A 24,043-nucleotide genomic window follows, 5' to 3' on the forward strand; every position below is an offset into this window, starting at 1 on the left:
ACCTTATAGCATACTCGGACACTGTCATACTCCCCACGTGCAACTACTCAAATGCAGTGGCAAATCTTCCTTGCGGGTCTGTGGAACAAACTCTCTCAATAAAAGATTAGAGAAGTGGGTCCAACTAAGTGTTGTTATGCCAGTTGGCCTACTCGCGTCATAAGTATGCCACCATCTAAATGTCTGCCCCATCAGCTGAAAAATTGTAAGGTCGACCCGCTCGGCTCCACTGCACCCATAGTAAGCAAAATGTGGTGACACTGATCCAAGAAATCTTTTACATCATCAGAAGCCCCTACTGAACTGGGGAGGATGGAACTTCCAAAACATCTCAAAAAATCCTCTCCCCCTCAACTGCACAACAAGCCCTACCTCGGACTGAACTATAATAACTAGCTATACTAGCACAATACCCGGTGTCTGATAAGCATGGGTCAACTTCTCTCGTATACGGACGATAGAAGTCTGAGCTCCTCCCCCAGCCTGTGAAATAGCTGGTGCAATTGGAATCAACCTTGCCCGAGACAAAGTCCCAAACATTCCCAAGAAGTTTGCCAAGGTCTCCTGGAGCTCCGTCAAAGTAATAGGCTGCCTAGGTGCCTGCTCAACATGCTCAGGTCCCTGATCCTCAACCGGAGCTGTTGGAGGCTCCATATCTGATGCTCTGGCAGTTGCTCTAGTTGTAGCGTGTGCCCCTCCTCAGCCTCTACCTCAGCACGGGCCTCTTGCGGCTCTAGCAGGTGGCACAGGTATCTGCTAATTTTATCCGGTAGAGCGTGTCCTCACTATCTATGTGATAATATAAAGACAAAGGCTTAAACTTCAAAATCAATAAATTTGCACGATAAGAAATGAAAGAAGTGAAAATTTCCTAATAGTTGTGTAGCCTCTCGAAGATAAGTACAAACATCTCTGTACGGATCCGCAAGACTCTACTAAACTTTCTTATGACTCGTAGAACCTATGAACCTAAAGCTCTGATACCAACTTGTCACGATCCAAAATCCCACCATAGGTTTCGTGATAGAACCTAGTCTCTACGACTAGGTAAGCCTATCACATATGATTTCAATCAAAATATAACAACTTAAAAATTAACAAAATACTGCAAAATATGATAATACCGCCAACATGGGTACAATATGAACTTTCCAAAACCCGATAATACTGAGTCATAATCTCTACATGGAATACATAATGAGTCTCGAATAGTACAATATGTTTTGGAATACATAAACAGTTGAAAATGAAGTAAAGAAGGTGACTCCAAGGTCTGCAAACGCAACTGCAGGGATACCTTGAAGTCTCCAACAAACTCTAGCATGCCTCTTAACGATCAGCTCGATCCGAAGTACCTGTATATGCACATATAATGTGCATTATCTTAGTATGAGTATGTCACAGTCAGTACGTAGTAAGTATCAACACTAATCTCGGTAGAGTAGGGACAAAGTTCAAGTCATGATACTCACTAGTCAATTAACCTATTCAATAAATCAATAGCTAGAAATATAATATGAAGTGGTAAAATGATATTAACAAATCATCAAAAAGAATATCAAGTATATGAAATAGCATGACGAACAAAATTCCTCAATTTATTAAAATACAGCACGAAGTTTCAATAAAATCGAGTACATGATTAACACAATTGTTTCGTCTTATCACAAAATTAATATCAGAAATGACATCCAGAAACATCACATAGTCCCATAAAGAAAAAACCCCAAAATCATCACGCATAACGATATTACAATACCATCCTTATCTCACCGCGTTTGCAAAAATAAAGTAAAAGCCCGCCTTGTCTCGCCACACGCATATTAACAATTCATCCCACCTTGTCTCGCCATATGTGCAAACCCGATATAGCCCGCCTTATCTCGGCACATGTGCAATATCAACAATAACAATAACATGGCAAAATCTCGTGCCAACACCCAAACAATCCGCCCAATATGTCCATATGTGACACAATCATAATAACAAAACATGCCAATAATTGTCATCAAGACATAAACTCACAAATCTGCCAACACAGTGTACAAGGACATATAAATAAAGAAACATTGGACATATGATCATGAATTTGACTAACTCAATTTAGCAACAATCTCACAAATGCCCAACTTGGCCAATTTAGAAAATAAAGTCCTAAAACATGATCTCTAACATGGAACATAAACTCAAGTAATCATTTAAAGTGAATATATGTAATGCAGAGATCTCCTAATCAAAAAAAGGTATTAAGAGCATCCTCAGGTCAAATCCAGTCATAAACCACACTTACGCATGTGTACACACTCATCACCTAGTGTACACGTCGTTTCATATAACACAATTATGCAATTGAGACCCAATCCTATGGGGTATTTTCCCACACAAGGTTAGGCAAGATACTTACCTCAATTTAGCAAAATCAATACTATAAAAATGCTTTTCCTTTAAAACTCACCTTCGTCCGGCTCAAATCTAGCCAAAATCGACTCAATAACATCAAACAATGCAAAAGGAATCAATTTCAATTAATAAAGTTGCAATCTTTGCCAAAGTTCCAAAGTCAACCTCAAGCCCGCCCGGTCAAAACATGCGTCGAGGGGTAGATCTCGACTACTCATAACCCAACGAGTCTAAATATATGATTAGTTTTCAAAATCGAGTCTAAATCGACTCTCAAATCTCAAATTTTTATTTTTCAAAATATAGTCAAAAATTCTCTTCCAATTTCATGATTTTGATGTTAATATCCATAAGAAATCAAGTTATAATATCAAAATTTGAGTGAAAATTACTTACCCAATAGATATGTGTGAAAATCCCCTCCAAATATTGCCTCCCGCAAAGTCTAGCGCTCAAAATTTGATAAAATGAGACTAAGTCCCGAAATTCCAACTATATGTTCTACTACAGAAGCCGCATTTGCGACCTGGGTTCGCAATTGCGACCACCGTATTTGCTAATTGGCTTGCAAATCCGAAGTCTTCCAAGTTTCATAGAAGTCGCAAATGCAACACCTTGTCCGCAATTGCGAACAAAGCCTAGCAAGAGCAAGATCGCAAATGCGATCCCACAGTTCGCAAAAGCGGACATCTCCAGCACCCCACCATACTCGCAATTGTGACACTAGCTCCGCGAATGTGAAGTCACTCCACTCAGTCACCTATTGCAATTGCGATATGGACCTTGCAAATGCGAGGGCCGCAAATGCGAATAGGATCTCTCATTTGCGAGACCTGCAGCACCAGCAAAAATTGAAGCAAGTCCAAACCATTCCGAAATCATTCTGAAACTCACCCGAGCCCCCGGGGCTCCAAACCAAACATCCAAACATGTCCATAAATATCATAAAAACTTTCTCGTAAGTTCAAAACACCAAAATAACATCCAAAACCACGAATTGAACGCCAAAATACATTGAATTCATAATGGAACTCAAAAAATTCTAAAATCACAACCAAGCGTCTGATTCCTACCAAACCAACTCGGAATGACACCAAACTTTGCACACAAGTTCTAAATGAAATAAGAGACCTATTCAAGTCATGAAACCAAAATCCAAACCCGATAGCCACAAATCCAACCCATGGTCAAACGTAAAAAATTTCTAAACCTTCGAATTGCCAACTTTTGAAAAAAGGGCCAATTCATCCAAGGAACCTCCGAATTCAATTTTGGGCATACTCCTAAGTCTATAATCATCATACGAACCTATTGGGACCATCAAAACAGTGTTCTTGGGTTATTTTTTACAAAATTCAAACTTGGTCAACACTTCCAACTTAAACATCCAAAGTTAGAACTAAGTATTCTAAATTATTCCAAAACCTCCCCATAACCTAACAACCATCCTCACAAGTCATATAATCACAACTACACATAGGGGATACTTCAAAAGTGAATATAGGGCTCACATACACAAAACGATCGTCCAGGTCATTATATGTTTCATATTAGGTTGTTCATGTCATATTTACAGTTTGATTTTTAAAACTGATCTTGATTTATTTAGTACTGTGATTACTCTAGTTAGAAGAGTAGTCAGTATTATTCAAGGAAGTAACAGGCAATCTAGAATTAAAAAATTTAAGGATAAGTGTAAAGTATATTGTGACGACCTAAATATTCATGTTGTGTTCTAGCACTCTAGTTTGGAATTCGAGGATTCGAGTATGCCCATTTGTTGTTTTATGGCTTGCATGCATGGTTGATTTTGATTTCCTAAAGGTTCGGGGGTATTTTGGAAGAAGAATTTTTAATTTTGGAAGCTTTAAGTTGTTGAAGTTGACCAATGGTTGACTTTTGTGTCATTTGATGGTTTCATTAGCTTCATATGATAATTTTGGACTTGTACATATATATTTGGTTTGGGTTTCGGGTGATCGAGGTTATTTTGGCGCTTCTAGTCTAAAGCTGGAAATTTGAGCTATAGACATTTAAATTCTTGAGTTTTGCTGTTGGATTCTTGATTTTTGATGTTTTGAGTTTATGAGAAAGTTTGGATTAGGTTTATATACTTTTTTGGATGATTGGATGGGGTTGCGTGGGACTCGGGTGAGTTTCGGGATGGTTTTAGACAATATTTTGTAAGTTGTTCACTTTTGGTGCTATTGTTATCGCATTTGTGATGACATGTTCGCAAATGCGAAGGTCGCATTTGAGGATATCACCTATCATTTGTGAGATAATTATAGGAAGGACAGTGTCGCATTTACGATGTTGGGGATCACATTTGCGATGTTGGGGGATCACAGTTGCAAAAATTGAGTCGCATTTGCCAAGGTTGAGTGCTCATGTGGAGTTCGCATTTGTGATCAGTTGGTCGCATTTGCGGACTTTGCATTCCCCATTGATTTTTATCCCTAAATCTAGTATTTCATATAGTAGAATACGATTTTTTGGTAGTAATTTAAGATATGAATTTTTGGAGATTTAGATCTTAATTAAAGGTCGGATCTCGAAACTAATTATATATTTGGATTCATGGGGTTGTGGATCATCGGAAATTGGCTCGATTTCAATTTAGACTATGTGGGATGGGGTTGACTTTTTGTTAACTTTTGGGATTTCTTTAAAGAACGAACCTTTATTGATTGGGGATGTTTTCTCTAGCATTATTTGACTTTATTAGATGATATTTGGGTAGGTTTTTATTTTTTTGAGGAGTATTTTTAAGGAAAGCGGTACTGGATTGTTGAACTTATTTTAGAATGAGGTAAGTGTCTTTCCTAGCATTGTTGAGGGAATTTTTCATAATAAATATTATTGCTTGCTACATACGGAGGTGATGCATATGCAAGGTGACGACGTATATGCATGTGCCAGGGTTATCCATGTTTGGGGTAGATTAGATATTTCTTTCTTTCTTATTGTATTTTGTGATATTCTTTCTTATCCATGATAGAAATTATTTTTAAATGTATGACATCTTAAATGAGCATGAAGAGCTATTATTAAAATTGTTGATATACTTGATCTGATTGTAGTTATAACTTGTATCACGAACACATATCTATACATGTTATTATTTTGTTACTTGAGCTTCATTATTCACATGAAAGATTATGATTGGTCCTTAAGGAGATATTTGGCACGATGGGTATTTCGTGTGGTTGTTATATATTGGCACGATAGATATTTTTGATATGAAATTGGTACATTGGTTGTCTCCCTATGGAGAGGATTGGGAGTTTGACTTTATGTTATGGTTTTTCGTTCTTAGATACAAACATACATTCTACCTTGGTTGCTTCTACATGCTTTCCTCTCTTGTTTGTTATTATCACATCTATGTTTTCTACTTGGTTTGTTACCCTTATATCTATGCTTTTTACTTGGTTCATTACCATCACTATTTGTCTTCTACCTTGATTATTGTCATTATACTTGAGTCTTCTGCCTTGTTTGTTATTGTAACCTATATTACTTCTACTTTGTTTGTTTATGTTATATATATATATGTCTTCCGCCTTATTTGTTAAGGTTATCTTGTTGGGTTGTTGGGTTATTGGGTTGTTGGGTTGTGCTGATTGATATTATGATATTTGGTGCATGCCGCACAATATTATATGGGACCAGGTGCACGACGCACAGTATGTCCATAGGATCAGGTTATACACCATAATAATATTATGACCGAATCGGGTTGCGCGCCGCAACAATGTTGTTAGTTTATTGAATTGAGATATTGACATATGAAACGTATAGTTATACAATCGATTATGCAACTTACATGAACTTATCTTCATAAGCTTTTTAGACATTCACTTACATATGCATGGTATTTGTTAATGAACCACATCCATGTCCCATATTTTCTTGCTGCTGTCGCATGCATATTTTTCTATCATGTTTGATGAATGCCTCTACTTGTCACCTGTCTTTACTTGTTATATACCTATACTTGTCACATATCTTTACGTGTTACGTGCCTTTACTTGTCACTTGCATTTACTTGTTCCATGCCTCTACTTGCCATATGCCTTTACCTATTACATACATTTACATATCACATGCCTTCACTTGCTTCATGCATTTACCTGTCTCATGCCTTACTTGCTCTATATCTTTACTTGTTTCGTGCCTTACTCTCTTATGCTATGTTGGATCGTGTTACTACTTGGTTGTTCATGTGTTAATGAATAGATTGAGTCCTTGATGGAATATACGTGCGAGACTAGCTTTTGAATATTGGATTGCCTATCACATATTGTTAGTGTTTATCTTCCCTTAATGAATTATGCATATTCGACCATTTTTGGGTTTTTAAAACCCAACCCTACTTCATTAAATACACGTTTTGGGCCATTTTTTAGAGATAATCTGACATTTTAGAGTGAGAGAGGGTGCCCTAGAGTGAGAAGGTGTTCCAATAATTGTTCTTCAATTCTTGCCCAAGTTTTGGAAGATTGAGAAGGGAAACTCACTAGGTCTTCATCCTAGAGGTAAGATTCTATACCCTAACCCTCAATTTCGAATTTTGTGTAGAAATGGATAATAAGCAAGATAATTTCTGGGCAAGAGGGTTGGTTATTGTACATGCATGTGTTATCAAGGGGTGTAGAAAGATTGTTGAGCTAAAAATGGTAAAGGTTGGGTTGTGGGATGATGGAATCCTCCATAAAAGGATATTGAAACCTTAATGCACATCTAGTGTTTGATAAAATGCTCAAATGAGCTAGTACCATGATCTTCTTCCTAATTTTGGTTTAATTTGTTATATTTCTAAAATAGATTGAAGTTGCTAAGAATTTCGGAACATTTAGAGTGTAAGGAAGCTCAAGTGAGGTATGTTGGCTAAACTCTTCTTTAAGAGTTGGAATTCTCATTATCCTTGTGAGTTCCGAGATGTTGATTATAAATCGAGTATTCCAATCAGCTTTGTGATGAAGATATATGTTCAACTCGTATTTCAAATGCTCTTATCATAGTGCATTATAAAATGAGGATGTGTCCTAAACTATGGATTACGTATCCACATGTTATAATTTCTAGTCGTGATTTATGTGAAAGGTATTATGCCAAGTTGTGTAGAGATTGTGATTGTGATACACCTCTACCTGCATACATTGGGGTGAGGCGGCATGACCGCTTTGTGTGGGGATTATGGTAGAGAGATCGTGATTGTGATGCACCTCCACCCGCATCTATATTGGGGTGAGGCGGCATGACTGCTTTGTGTAAGAATTATGATATTGTGGGACTGCACCTCCACCCGCTTTGTGTATAGTTTTGGTATTGTTGTGGCACCACCACCGCATACATTGGGGTGAGGCGGCATAGCCACTTTGTGTAAGTTCTTAGTACTATGGTTATATATCCACCCACATACATTGGGGTGAGGCAGCAGGGCCGCTTGATTAGAGTTGTGGTATTGTACGTACACCTCCACCTGCATTCATCGGGTGAGGCGGCAGGGCCGCTTGATTAGAGTTGTGGTATTATACGTACACCTCCACCTGCATTCATCGGGTGAGGCGGCAGGGCCGCTTTGTGTGAAGATGGTTACATACGATCTCATCTTAAATCCTATAAATGTTGTTGATAGCTTTTAATAAGCTTGCTATGGTTGAGACAGTTATTTATATTATTCTATTGCCGCACTGGTTCATCATAATTATCTTGTATTTCTAAATTCTTAAATTGGTGTTTAGTTTTCATACTAGTACTATTCGACGGTACTAACGTCCCTTTTGTCGGGGGCGCTACATCTTTAAATGGATGCAGGTGGTTCCACAGCAGGAGACATTGATCAGTGATAGCAGTACACCTTCTTCCCAGCTGACTTGGTGAGCCCCACTTCATCCCGAGGTCATGTATCTTTTGATCTTTATGTATTATGGTTGAGGTATAGTCGGGGCCTTATTGCCGGCATTATCATTGTACTCTTCTTTATCCATAGAGGCTCTGTAGACATAGTGTGGGTTGTGTATTGGTGTTGAGGAAATACAAACTATGTTATATTGTGGTTGTATTACTTGTCCATTTGAGACTTTAAAAAAAATGATGAAACTATTGGTAAGAAATTGGTAATTGCAGACATGACCACTTCATTGTTTAATTAAGGAAAACATATATTCTCTTTATTCATGAATGAGTTTGGGTAGAAGGAATCTAATAGGCTTGCTCGGTCGGGTTCACTCGGTTGAGCACCGGTCGCGCTCCTTGGTTTTTGGGGCGTGACAGTAACATGTCTAAACTTAGATTTGATTGTAATTAACCTCGAAAACTATGATATTTGAGATGGGTTGGGGTGACGCACGTGCTAGATGACAGACGTTGGTGCGTGCACCGGGGTATTCATGATCCGGATAGTTCTTAGGCTATTATATGCCTTGTTTCGCTATCATGCTTCTTTGATATCATGTATTCTCCATTTATATGACTACGTGCGATATTATTCATGTTAGAAGTCATGTCTAGCCTACTTGCTCAATTGTTTAAGACATGATAGTGCTATTTTCGCTATGTTGAGCTATTTGCCTTAGTTGTAGTCATAATGTAGAGTCATGGTAGTTAGATCAACATGTTATATATCTATCTCTGTGCACTTTTGGTATGTTGTCTCACATGTTATAGGTGTCCTAATACATGACACTAGTTTGGATTGTATTTGAGGTATATTGTTAAACTCCGTGTTATATAATTGTATTATGTTTCTGTGAGATGTTTGCATATTGAGACTTGAGCGGATTAATGACTGATGTAGGCCATAGAGCCGTATTTATATTAATATTTGGATCGGGTTGCACGCCGCAACAGTTATATTGATATTGAGGTGACGTGTATGCCAGGTCCCACATTGGACTAAGCCGTCCTGATTTCGAGGCTACGCGTGCACCAGGCCCCATCATTTGGGCTATGTGATTATGATTAACGCTTGAGTAGGATACGCCCCTCCGAAGTCTTACATGCTAGCAGTGGCGCAGGCACAGTGTTATATACACGTGCTCGATGATGGGCAGTTATGCTAGGCATTCGTACAGTGCTAAGTGTGATTATTTTTATGGATCCACGGTGATATTGTTTGGGGCATTTGAGCCAGGCACCTGGAGTGTGCTAAGATTGTGTGTGCTTAATGATTACACTGTGAAACTAATTTCTTGACATGTATACTTGACATGTAGGCATAGATATGTACCTTTCTCATGCTAGACAATGATATGACATTTGATTGCTTGACATGTACTGGCCATGTAGGCATAGAGATGTATTTTTTGCATGATAATTGGTAAACAAAATGGCTTATCTGATGTTGTAATCGGGAAAAATATAGTTCTTTCGATAAACTCATATTTAATTGATTTCAGTGAAAGATTTTAACTTTAACTGGTATACTTGAAAAGCATGTTTACTCTCCTGTAACTGTGAACGAGCCGAGCATAGTATCTCTTAAGTTATTCACTTTTGCTGTCTATTTTACATTGTTATGAATAGTTATCGGCTATTGATGTTGGACTCAGACCGTTTTTTGAGCTCGTTACTACTTTCAACTCGAGGTTAGGTTTGTTACTTATTGAGTACATGGGGTCGGTTTGTACTCATACTATACTTCTGCACTTAGCGTGTAGATCTTGGAGCTGATGCTGTGGATGATGGGAGCTGGTGTTAAAGATGAGCATATTGTCCAGATATAGCTACCACTTGTCCCCGATTGTTTAGATTGAAATTTTGGTTATGTACATTTAAAACAGACGTTGTATTTATTTCATACCAGCTTTATAAAATTTAAGTCTTAGTGGCTCATAACTTGTACTACCAATCCTTGGGAGTTTGTATAGAAATTCAGTTATGTTTCTCATTTACTTTTATTATTCCCAAAGAGTTGTGTTGAATGTTATTTGGCTTACCTAGCGGGTTGGGTTAGATGACATCACGACTGGTTAAATTTTGGGTCGTGACACCTATAAAATTAATGGTTTAGATTGGAACCTTGTATTTCATTCGATGTCAGCTTTATTTTCCACATTCACCTTACTTCCAACCCTCCATTCTCTATTACCATGCCCCTCTACCTATCAACTACTTCATAATACCTCTTTTATTTTACTAAATATACTCCATCTCTCTCTATATTACAGTAGACTTGGAATGTGCTCTTCTAAAATAAAGAAATTAGGTATGAGAACTTGGACTTCAAACAGCTTAGTTGCAAGTGAAGATAAAGAATTTGGAAATAAATACTTCATTTTCAAAAACATAGTTGCAACCATGTTTGATGAGACAAAGAAAGCTTTGTACTCTTTCTTCTATAAAGAATTTCACCCCCCAAATTCTTTATAAACTTTTTACTGTAACGTTGAATAAAAAGCTTGAGTACCCCCTTCACAAATATTTCCCCAGTTCTTTATCTCCCAAGCCCGGCTTAATTAGAACTTAGTAATTGAAGGCTTTAATCAATGTTAAAATACAATTTTTATATTGCACACTTTTTCACTTCTTTTTTTTAACTTTGTTTTTGTTACATACATAAGTCATAAGAAGGGTTTGCAAGGCATCAAAACTCTTACTTGAACGAAGCATCTCCTCAGATAGTAAGTCGTAGGAGATCAATGTTGCTGCAAATGTAATCACCTTTCCTAAAGAAAAAATTTCCTCAACCAATATCTTGTTCTTCGCCATTTATGTGGTATAGAGAGAACAAAAAAGAGTTGGATATATGGTGAAGGTGAAAAACTAAGGTGACTGAGACTGGCAAAGGAGGTTGTAATCTAAATCATTAATTATATAGGTAGACATGTGTCTATAATTAGTGAGAGTATTGAACATTACAAGAAGACTATTCATATGAGCGGATCTAAACCATCATTAGGTTGGGATCCGCTCCATTGAATAATCCTCCAATAATGTTCAATGCTCTCACTGATTATAGACATTTGTCCACCTATACAAATAATGGTTTATATTGGAACCCTCTAATTCATTCTTTGTCAGCTTTATTTTCCACCGTCACCTTACTTCCAACCCTCCATTCTCTGTTACCTTGCTCCTCTACCTATCAACTACTTTCTAATACTTCTTTTGTTTTACTAAATATACTTCATCCCTCTCTATATTACTGTAGACTTGGAATGTGCTCTTCTAAAATAAAGAATTTGGGAATGAGAACTTGGTATTCCAAAAGCTTAGTTGCAAGTGAAGATAAAGAATTTGGGGATGAGTACTTCATTTTCAGAAACATAGTTGCAACCATGTTTGATGATACAAAGAAAGCTTTGCACTCTTTCTTCTATAATGAATTTACTCTCTAAATTCTCTATAATTTTTTAACTGTAACGTTAAATAAAAAGCTTGAGTGCCCCCTTCACAATTATTACCCTAGTTCTTTTTCTTCCAAACTCGACTTAATAAAAATTTAGCAATTGAAGGATTTAATCAATGTTAAAACACACTTTTCGCATCGCACACTTTTCTACTTCTTTTTTTAACATTTTTTTTGTTATATTCATAAGTCATAAGAAGGGCTTGAAGGGGATCGAAATTCTTGCTTGAACGAAGCATCTCCTGAGATAGTAGTATGAGATCAATGTTGCTGAAAATATATTCTCCTTTTTCCGAATAACAAATTTCCTCAACCAATTTCTTGTTCTTCGCCATTTATGTGGTATAGAGAGAAGAAAAAAGAGTTGGAATTATGGTTAAGGTGAAAAACTAAGGTGACTGAGACCGGCAAAGGAGGTTGTAATCTAAACTATTAATTATATAGGTTGACACATGTCTATAATTAGTGAGAGCATTGAACATTATTGGAGGATTAATCAGAGGAGCGGACGTAAACCATCCTTGGGTTGGGATCCGCTCCAGTGAATAATCCTCCAGTAATGTTCAATGCTCTCACTGATTATAGATACTTCTCAACCTGTACAAATAATGGTTTAGATTGGAACCCTCTATTTCATTCTCTGTCAGCTTTATTTTCCACCGTCACCTTACTTCCAGCCCTCCATTCTCTGTTACCTTGCTCCTCTACCTATCAACTACTTTCTAATACTTATTTTATTTTACTAAATATACTACATCTCTGTCTATATTACCGTAGACTTGAAATGTGCTCTTCTAAAATAAAAAATTTGGGAATGAGATCTTGGTATTAAAAAAGCTTAGTTGCAAATGAAGATAAAGAATTTGGGGATGAGTACTTCATTTTCAGAAATATAGTTGCAACAACGTTTGATGAGACAAAGAAATCTTTGCACTCTTTCTTCTATAAAGAATTTCACTCTCCAAATTCTCTATAATGTTTTAATTGTAACATTGAATAAAAAGCTTGAGTTCCCCCTTCACAATTATTACCCCAGTTCGTTTTCTTACAAATCCGGTTTAACTAGAACTTAGTAATTAAAGGCTTTAATCAATGTTAAAACACAATTTTCACATCGCATACTTTTCTACTTCTTCTTTTTTAACTTTGTTTTGGTTACATTCATAAGTCATAAGAACGGTTTGCAGGGCCTCGAAATTCTCACTCTAACGAAGCATCTCTTGAGATAGTATCTCGTATGAGATCAATGTTGCTGAAAATATAGTCACCTTTTCTAAAGAACAAATTTATTCAACCAATATCTTGTTCTTCGCCATTTACGTGGTATAGAGAGAAGAAAAAAGAGTTGGAATTATGGTGAAGGTAAAAAATTAAGGTGACTCAGACCGGCAAAGGAGGTTGTAATCTAAAACATTAATTATATAGGTGGACATGTATCTATAATTAGTGAGAGTATTGAACATTACAAGAGGACTATTCATATGAGCGGATCTAAACCATCCTTAGGTTGGGATCCGCTTCAGTCAATAATCCTCCAATAATGTTCAATGCTCTCACTGATTATAGACATTTGTCCACCTATACAAATAATGGTTTATATTGGAACCCTCTAATTCATTCTCTGTCAGCTTTATTTTTTACCGTCACCTTACTTCCAACCCTCCATTCTCGGTTACCTTGCTCCTCTACCTATCAACTACTTTCTAATACTTCTTATTTTTACTAAATATACTACATCCCTCTCTATATTACTGTAGACTTGGAATGTGCTCTTCTAAAATAAAGAATTTGGGAATGAGAACTTGGTATTCCAAAAGCTTAGTTGCAAGTGAAGATAAAGAATTTGGGGATGAGTACTTCATTTTCAGAAACATAGTTGCAACCATGTTTGATGAGACAAATAAAACTTTGCACTCCTTCTTCTATAAAGAATTTCACTCTCCAAATTCTCTATAATTTTTTAATTGTAACGTTGAATAATAAGCTTGAGTGCCCCCTTCGCAATTATTACCCTAGTTCTTTTTATTCCAAGCCCGGCTTAATTAGAACTTAGCAATTGAAAGGTTTAATCAATGTTAAAACACAATTTTCACATCGCACATTTTTATACTTCTTCTTTTTTAACTTTGATTTTGTTATATTCATAAGTCATAATAAGGGTCTGTAGGGGCTCGAAATTCTTGCTTGAACGAAGCATCTCCTGAGATAGTTGTATGAGATCAATGTTGCTGAAAATATAATCACCTTTTTTCTGAAAAATAAATTACCTCAACCAATTTCTTGTTGTTCGCCATTTATGTGATATAGAGAAAAGAAAAAAGAGTTGGAATTATGGTGAAGGTGAAAACGAAGGTGACTGAGACCGGCAAAGGAGGTGTAATCTAAACCATTAATTGTATAGGTAGACATGTGACTATAATCAGTGAGAGCATTGAACATTACTGGAGGATTATTCACTGGAGCGGATCTAAACCATCCTTGGGTTGGGATTCGCTCCAGTGAATAATCCTCCAGTAATATTCAATACTCTTACTGATTATAGACACGTGTCCACCTATACAATTAATGGTTTACATTGAAACCTTGTATTTCATTCTATGTCGGCTTTATTTTTCACCGTCACCTTACTTACAATCCCCCATTCTCTGTTACCTTGCTCCTCTACCTATCAACTACTTTCTAATACTTCTTTTGTTTTACTAAATATACTTCATCCCTCTCTATATTACTGTAGACTTGAAATGTGCTCTTCTAAAATAAAGAATTTGGGAATGAGAACTTGGTATTCCAAAAGCTTAGTTGCAAGTGAAGATAAAGAATTTGGGGATGAGTACTTCATTTTCAGAAACATAGTTGCAACCATGTTTGATGATACAAAGAAAGCTTTGCACTCTTTCTTCTATAATGAATTTCACTCTATAAATTCTCTATAATTTTTTAATTGTAACGTTAAATAAAAAGCTTGAGTGCCCCCTTCACAATTATTACCCTTAGTTCTTTTTCTTCCAAACTCGACTTAATAAAAATTTAGCAATTGAAGGCTTTAATCAATGTTAAAACACACTTTTCGCATCGCACACTTTTCTACTTCTTTTTTTAACGTTTTTTTTGTTATATTCATAAGTCATAAGAAGGGCTTGAAGGGGATCGAAATTCTTGCTTGAACGAAGCATCTCCTGAGATAGTAGTATGAGATCAATGTTGCTGAAAATATAATCACCTTTTTTGAAGAACAAATTTTCTCAATTAATTTCTTGTTCTTCGCCGTTTATGTGGTATAGAGAGAAGAAAAAAGAGTTGGAATTATGGTTAAGGTGAAAACTAAGGTGACTGAGACCGGCAAAGGAGATTGTAATCTAAACCATTAATTGTATAGGTAGACACGTATCTACAATTAGTGAGAGCATTGAACATTACTGGAGGATTTTTCGCTGGAGCGGATCTAAAGCATTGTTCCTTAGGCTTCTTCGCTGTAAGTCTAACAAATAATGATCTCCGATTCTCTTCCTTCTTCCTCGTCACTTCCATCTTTATGACTTTATTATGCGAAAGAGAATACACAACGTCTTTAGCTAGCATATTACCAGTTAGTCCAGTGCGAAATGTAAAGCTATAAATCAACAACAATCAAACTTAAATTAATGGTGATTGACACAGAAAGTTTGTGTCCTGTTACAGATAATAAAGAAGAAGCCATTCTAATGTTGTAAGTAGCCTTCTGGAAGCAAGTCAGAACGCGTGAACGCTAGTTCCTTAAAAATTTATCAAACTCCTCAACTGATTTGCATTATGCCCCACCAAAATTCCGATGCGACTGTTCTATCGTTTTAATTTTCCATAACGTGTTTCTGACTTCCAAACATGTAAATAAGCATTGTTGAATGATAATGAGCTAAAGTTGACATTTCCCTTTGTCTAATGACTAACTCCATGTTTTTTCCTTTAGTTGGGGTGGGGGTGGGTTGAGGTGGTTCTTGAACATTGAAAGGAGAAGAAAGAATAGCGACTTAGGTTGTTGGTGATAATTAAACTACTTCAATGTGTATGGAGAGGAATTGTAATTACTGGTTTTTAGGTATCCAAAGATCTAATGCACAATTGGGCATATGTTCTTGCAGAGTTTTATAGTGCCGTTTCCATAATTTTACGAGTTTTCAAGTAGACACTTCAACTTGTACAAAATACAGGTTCTTCTTTGGTCAACAACTCATAACCGCCGAAATACACACATATTTTTACACAGCTCACTCCATCGTTAAAGAAATTGATTTCTATCTATGATTCAAGTATATATAACCAACAAATTTGCAGACTCGAATGGTATAGAATTCACAAAGCTGCCTTTAATTCAACGTCCAGGTGGTACAAGGTACTTCTATCATTGCGCCAGAGAGCCATCAGCCCATTTAATTTGTTCACGGGTTTAATTTATTTGCATTTGGGAAAGGAGTTGGTTGTTATGATCCTAAAAATTAGTTATGCTAGCACTAGTTATGTTGAGATTATTTTTTATCTAACTGTTTGGTTTGGTGTATTAAGGTATTGCATAATTTCTTTAAAAAATAGTTGACAAAAATACCCTCCACATTCTTTAACTTTGTACACTGAGGTGCAATTATGTCTTTAACTCTACTTCTGCAAGTATTGAAAACCCCTGCATTGCTAATATTATAGTTTGCTATGTATTAGTTATACACAGCTAATACTTGCATTGTTTTTTTCTAATACCTCCTACAAAACGACCCCTTAGAGTATAACTGGTGGATGAGCTGCCATTAGATTTCGTTATTCCTAGCAGACCACCCATGTAAAATTTCTTTCTAAACATATTTTTTATGGTTAATTTTTTGTCCTTTCAAGTGGCTTTCAATGTTTGTAATACGAACTTGATGTGTAGGTTTTTGGTTTCTGCACCGTCATCTGGAGGTTCATACAACACGGGAAGCAAATATGGCATTTTTGGTGGAAATGGAAAAGGCCCTAATTAATCAATTTTACCTCCTCACCACCATCTTCACATCTCCTCTTTCTATTGTCCAAAGATCTCAACAAAAATTGTGCATCTTAAGCTCACTCGCTCAATTCATCAATCGTAAACCATTCACTTGGAATCTTGGATATCCTTGAAGAATGACGAATTATTATAAGCACTTACAAAATGATGTGAAAATGATACACTAGTATACAAACTATTCCAATTCTACTTCCCGCTACAGTTACAGAACAATAAATGAACTCATAATCCTAAACTAGGAGTGGAATACAAACTCTGATCTCTCTGCCCGTAGTGTAATCAGTTATTGCCCATGCCAAACTACTTAGTTGCCAAAAAATCCTGGACCAGCCCGTGAGAGTAGTTCCTTGCCAGCATCCTCACCCATCAGTGTCATGTCCTCAACAGTATATGGCCCTTTTCTTGAGGTTTCAAGAACTGAAATCAAGAGAGAACAGAGAGAAAATGCAACAGGTAAGTATTAAGAAGCAGCAGCAACCAAGAAAAAGAAAGCTTCCAGAACCGCAAGCAGTGGCGGAACCAAAAATTTATACAAGGGGATTCAAAAAAAAATTAGGAATATATGACCTACAGCAACTTTCAACCCCCTTCACTACAATAGTTGAATTTTTCTTCGCTAGCCTTTGGACATAGATTTGGTTGAAACTTGAAAAAGTGTTTTTGAAGTTGTGTTAAAAAATATTTTTTCGAAGTTGAAGTTGTGTTTGGACATGCATTTTATTTGGGGGAAAAAATCAAGGTTTTGTGAGTGGAAGAAAAAATCACCCAAAAACGGCCCTAAACCAGTATTTGGGAACTAAAAACTATCATATTTCATGAATAAACACTGTTTTAAAAAAAATAAAAAAATAAAAGTAGCCAAAATCTATGGCCAAACGGGAGCTTCATGTCAGGGGGATTCAGCAGCTCACATATAACCAAATAAAATAATTTATACCCTATTCGCACATTGTAAGTTTTTATGACTACTTAGTTCCGCCACTGACTGCAAGCCAATCACACATTTCGCAGGTTTAAGTCAAAAAAAAATTGCTCGTACCTCGAGTTCCATCGGGGGAGGCAACCAATCCTTTGAAAATACAGTCTCCATCTTCGCCTCGACAGGCATATCCAGCAATTGGGGTGCGGCAAGACCCATCCAAGGTCTTCAGAAAAGCTCTCTCACATGCAACTGCTAATCTGGTTTCCTCATGATTTAGTAAGGCGATATAATTGGCCTGTAATTGAAGTTTATCATTAAAGAATAATAGAGAACTGCAATAGAAGCATCTATATTTATGGAAGAAAAGATGTGAATACCATTGTCTCATCATCACTTCTGCATGCAATACCAATGGCTCCCTGAGCAACTGCCGGTAGCATATCCTCTATAGGAAGAATGGAAGTGACATTTTCTGTCATATCTAGGCGTTTTAGCCCTGCCAGTGCCAATAATGTAGCTTGGACTACCCCCTCATTCAGTTTTCTTAACCTTGTCTGAACATTGCCTCTGAAGTTCTCCAGCACCTATAGACAAAATTTGTTTCACAAAATTAAAGTAGCTCAAACAAACTAAAAGGTGAAAATCATTAAGAAATGAGCAGAACTAAGCCAAATATTATACAGGATATTAACTTTACAATATGTTACCCCATTTCACACATCCCTAACTGTTGTTTAAAATATCTCCAGCTAAATCCAACACAACCCTAGTCATCTTTTTCACTTGATCTTTCAAGCAAGACAAATGTCATCAGTATCAAAACGTATTTTTTTGAAAAGTATTAAAACGTACTCTTTTATAATATATTGATGTGATTTCAACAAATTACCCCATTTTACATATCCCTAACCATTGTTTAAAACAACTCCAACTAAATCTAACACATTCCTAGTCATCTTTCTCTCTTGGTCTTCATGCAAGACAGATTTCATCAACAAAATCAAGATGGAGTGTGCCAGCATAAGTTATGATTGTATCTCGACAACCAACATGAAAGCTTCTAAACTTTCTTTTCATAAAATATTTTGAGAAGTTATTTGGACTATCAAAACAATATGTGCTGGACTTACATTGAGTGATGGATACCGGTGAAGAATCTGTGACTTTCTCCTTAGTGATGCAGTACCCACTGTGCTTCCAGATGGAAGTTGTGCCAGTGAACCAGCAGTCAAAGAAATAAATACATCCCGTACATCTTCACGTGGAAGATTGCAGGGCAAAATTATTTTGTCTGGTAGATATGTGGGCACATCTTTCATTGAGTGGACAGCAATATCAATTTCCCCATTGATGAGGGCTTCATCTATCTCTTTTGTGAATAAGCCTTTCCCACCAATGTCTGCAAGAGGCTGACTTAATATTTTATCACCTGTGGTTTTTATTATTACAATTTCAATGGCTCCCTCTTCAGCAAGGCCAGGATCTGAGGCTATCAGCTTCTCTCGAGTCTCATAAGCTTGGGCAAGGGCTAGGGGACTGTCCTACACAAGGAATGCATTACGTAATTCATAAGAGAAGAGTTTCTCAACAACCTAAACAACCAAAAATGGAAATAGATGAAGAAAAAAATACATAGCAAAATCTTGAGATATAAAGGGGCTTTTATGCCTCATACGTTCCCATTGTTCCTAAATAAATTTATGGAATAAGTAATGAACACAAAAATAGTCTTTGCTCCATCACAGGAAACATCCAGTTAGCTTTATAAGAAAAGCGACTAATATGTCAGGCAAAAGCAAGGTAAGTAAAAGAAAGATAAGAGGTGTGAAAATTCAATAAAATTAATAAGAATTGTAATAGCAACATACAAATAAAATCATGCATACTTGTAAAAGAAATAGGGTATAAAATCTATGATCATGCATTAAGAATTATATCTAATATTGTGACCATCTTGTCTCAATTAATGGTCACATACTAACTTCTTGACGAAGAAATGGTATAATGTCTAGTTGTCTACATACTGGTACTAATCATAACTTAATTCGAAGATGCTTAACATAGGCATAAACATGTGCATCAACTGATATGGAATGTTAGTGCACAAGAAAAAGAAATATAATATTTTTATATGTCCAGTCAATTACATTAACGCAAACTCAGTAGGAGAATCCATGGAAGAAAAAATAAATCTGAACTTCATTTGCTGGTCGGAAATTCTTTACGTCCACAATGTTATTTAAGATTCCTCCACTTTCTGGACCTTTCTGCTATTGATACAAAACATACTGATTTCAGGAGTTGATTAATTTCAAACAATTGCACTCGGTTTCCTCCTGGTAAGAACATAACAATGATATTCGAAAGATTGTTTTCTGGAAAGCACAGACTGGCACGTAATCCCAACTTACCACATACGACAACTACTCTCCAAATTAACCATCTAAGCATTGAATTCTACTGAGCAATTAGCTCAAAAGCTCTTTAACCCACAAGTCTCTTTTTAGAAAACACAGAAAATATTGAGCTAACAAGGTGGAAAGAATATGGAGCTCAAAGTCCAAGCCTAAGATTTGGCCAGTGATAAATTAAAAAGTATAAGCTCTCTGCACTTATGGTGTAAAAAGGATTTATACAGGGCACTTAAAAAGACAACTACAGGTAATTATTAATTGGTAACCTTAAAAAATGGAAAGCAATCTTCTATAATAGGTGAAAATACACTGATAGTATAAAAAAATCTTTACGCTATCAGTGCATATAACTTAAACTCTAAACTAAAAACTGACAGCATTCCCCATTCTAACTAAATGAAAATGTAAATAGAGCAGAACTCACTTCCTTAATATTGCGATTTTATACCTAAAGGTTTTAAAAACTACTAGCCAATACAATTAGTTTAATTTTAGAAATGCTTCAGTTCCCTTCCAATATTCCTCTCCGTATCCATAAAATCTCTAGATTTCATTAATTTTTTCCGGGAGTTTGCGTAGAATATCTATAAAGCCAGCAAAAGAATCAAAACTGCTGGAGCAAATGATAAGCTTTACTTCTTAACAAATATTACCAAGCCCCGTACTAAATTATACATATGAGCTACTAATAAATATTTTCCGTCGATAGTTTATACATCAATTATAAAAGCCACAACCTTTGTCAAAATGCAAAATTTAAATAAAGAATCAGATAGTACCTTCCCCTTGTGCCTATTCTTATGAGAGCAAGCTTAGTTTGGGTCTCCTGTTCTACAACAATGGAAGCCCTTGCGACCAATATCTTTCTGCGTTGATTTGGGAATACAGAAGTGAGGCAGGGGAAGGAAAACCCTACATCTGAACTTAAATGAGAATTGAAAGGCTTAAGGCTAGGGCACAAATGAGTAGAAATAGCGATTTTCTCCATTTTGGAATAGAAATTGAGAGGAAAAGAGGGAATCTAGGGAAAAGGGACCTTTTCTGTTTTGGGTTCTTGATTTGGTTCTACTTATCCTCCAGCTCATCCTGCTACATCAGCAGTTTAAAAATCCTAAAAGTGGTCAATGGACCCCGCTTACCATCTATTCTGCTAATTAGATGCTGCCATCTCATTTCTCACCTTACACCTCAGCTAAATTCATGAATCAATGGACTATTTTTTGTTTGTAAGAAGGAAAACAACTCTGCTTTATTTTAACAACTAGATGATGGTAGGCCCCCAATCTCAAAAATGAGTATATTTCACCCGTTTCTTTATAAAAAAAAAAGTTATACTTTTTATGTGATTGATTTCTGATATTCCTAGGTTAGTTTCTTGGATATTTGATAATATACTCATTTTCATATCTTATTTAGTTATATTAAATCTATTTTAGTTACAAGTTTTATAGGTAAAGAAGTGCATGTTGACTATTTGTGCTTGAGATAAGGCATAACATTTATCTTTAAGTCATGCGAAGAGAAAATATTTGAGATTGTGAGATAAAGACCTATGTATGAGACTTTGTATATGATTATACTGGTATGCCATATAATTATTTTGATTAGTAATTGGCATGGCTTAAGATTGAAATCTTCTTTATTGTTCCACACTTCCGCTTTAATTTCCTAGCACCCAGTTTGCTTTTATAAAATGTCGTCTGCTTATTCGTGTGATGTTATTTATGATTTCTTCTAATCAAGTCGGTGTGAAATTGTGCTTCTCTTTTTAATCTTGTCTTTCTGATTCAGCTCAATGCAAATTATAATTTTGAGGTCAAATAATCTTTTTTTATGTGAAAACTTAGTTTTATGATTTTGGACCTCTCCTTATTAGACACTACTAAATATTAACCGTTATTGGTGAAAATTCGTGGTAAGACACTAAGAGTGGCATTTCATTTTCAACTTTGGGGATAGATCGACGTCTTGATCTTTTAACTTTGTGGAAGATAAAATACTGTTGTTTCCTCCTATACCTCAATCATTTGTTGAACTATTCTTCATTGTTGTATTAGTTTGTGTTCATTTTCCCTCATATACTTCAATTTATTTCTTTTTGTTTTAAATGAAATATTATAATAACATGGTGAAAGTTTGGGTTAAAGAAACATAAGGATATTTGGTCAAGACCTCGTAGAGAACAACTATCTTACAGTAGAACAATATTTTTGTAGAAAATACCCTATTAAACAATGCCTTGCATGATTATTTAATTAAGTGTGGCATGTGCAAGAACAATAAAAGATATTGCAAGGACCAAAAGGTTTCCATGTATCAATGATTCAGTAGAATATCTACAACAGGCTTTTCAACATATTAATCTCAGTGGAATGCCTACAACATATTCTCCTAAGTATCAATAATGAACTTTCATTCAGTTGCATATTTCTACCGTAAAATCTTCATCTCAGCTGTTAGTGTTATAATTCTGTATTGCTGTAATAAACAATTAAATTTTCTGGAAAAACAAAACAAAAAGTTAGTAATACTTGTTTAACGAAATAAATTCTGGAAAAACAGTATAGGAATAAATCGAGCCCACTGAATACACAGTGTGTCCTTAAGGAAATTATTCCGCTCAAGTACCCGAGGTGCTGGAATATATCCTCCCAGGATAGAACGATTTAACTCACCGGAGTGTTGGTACCAAAACGCCGGTGAACTGCGAGCCACTCGAAGGATGTAAAACACACTGGAATTTTTTGTTGCAGAAGAAGAAGAAGAAGAAGAAGAAGAAGCTCAGAAAATTTCGTAAGGAAAGATTCTGGGATTCAAACTCTATTTATAGAGTTGCTTGCATTGTTTCTGAAAAGGTTTGCAACCTTTCAGAAACAGCCATGGCTGTTGGAAAAGGGTTGTTTGAAATATTGCGGGAAAAATGTATTTAAAATAATCCGGAAAAGAAAACGGGCCTGACCGAACCGGATCGCGGGTCATGGGTTATTCCGGATTGAATTTTTCGTTAATTATTTAATTAATTAATTAAATAATTAAAAGGAATTTTGTCCAAAAAGATTAATCAATCAATCGATCTTTGACCAAATCCAAATCCAAATCCAAATCCAAATCCAAATCCAAATCCGAAGCCGAGCCGAGCAAGCGACGACGACGACGGCGCGAGGCTTGCCTTTTTCTTAACTCTTTAAGAGCTAGAAGAAGAGCAATTATATATATACCCATCAAAAGCCTTTTCTTCCTCCGATATGGGACAATGTCCCTTTGCTAAGGGAAACTCAAATATTTTATTTTCCCTCCATTTCTCATTCACCCTCTTTAAGCTACACAAGCTTAAAATTCCAACAATCCCCCACATGAATGGGAAATGGCTATAAAATAAAGGAATGCACGGACGCGTGTGTGTTTTACATGCAAGAATTAATTGCATCTGGATAAGTAGGTTTCCCTTTGAACTTTCCGTAGTGAACTTATATCGGATATACTCGGTCAATCGGTAGATTTGATATCTTTGAACCGTCGAGCTTTGTTGTATACCTAGACAACATAAGTCACACAATCAATCCTTAACCATCTATGGTTCTCACGGTTGTGTTCGTTTCAGCCATGAACACCGCCTGGTTTCATGAGTGCTTAGAGAATGGGCATTTACTTTCATTCCCCTTGAAGCGGCTTACACTTCACACTCATATAGGTGATTTCTAAATGTGTAATCCTGTAGACACACTATCTGGTCATATTCTGCCAGACTTAGCAAATCATTAAAAAACCTTTAAGCTTTGTTGACTCATCAAAAAGCCTTAATGTTTTACCTCGATTTTTGAAAATTGTCTTCATCACGAGAATGGGTTGAGTTATTTGACAATGTTGAACCGTCATTCATAACTTTGTTTGATCTCTTTGAACCTAGCTCGTGGGATCTCCAGTCTGCTAGGTAG

At 36.1% G+C, this 24,043-nt stretch overlaps 1 protein-coding gene across 1 annotated transcript; it reads right to left on the reverse strand.

The window, feature by feature from the left end:
• Window positions 1–16,858: 16,858 nt before the first annotated feature.
• On the reverse strand, window positions 16,859–21,164 carry LOC107802823 (porphobilinogen deaminase, chloroplastic). The gene is made up of 5 exons (XM_016626401.2): window positions 20,888–21,164; window positions 18,825–19,230; window positions 18,072–18,278; window positions 17,812–17,989; window positions 16,859–17,189 (listed from the first exon to the last, which is right to left on the reverse strand). Exons 1-5 carry the CDS (start codon window positions 21,094–21,096, stop codon window positions 17,077–17,079), a joined length of 1,113 nt encoding a protein of 370 aa, XP_016481887.1. The 5' UTR covers window positions 21,097–21,164; the 3' UTR covers window positions 16,859–17,076.
• Window positions 21,165–24,043: the final 2,879 nt, after the last annotated feature.

This window comes from Nicotiana tabacum, chromosome 21 (genome assembly GCF_000715075.1).
Source record: "Nicotiana tabacum cultivar K326 chromosome 21, ASM71507v2, whole genome shotgun sequence".
Lineage (NCBI taxonomy): Eukaryota > Viridiplantae > Streptophyta > Magnoliopsida > Solanales > Solanaceae > Nicotiana > Nicotiana tabacum.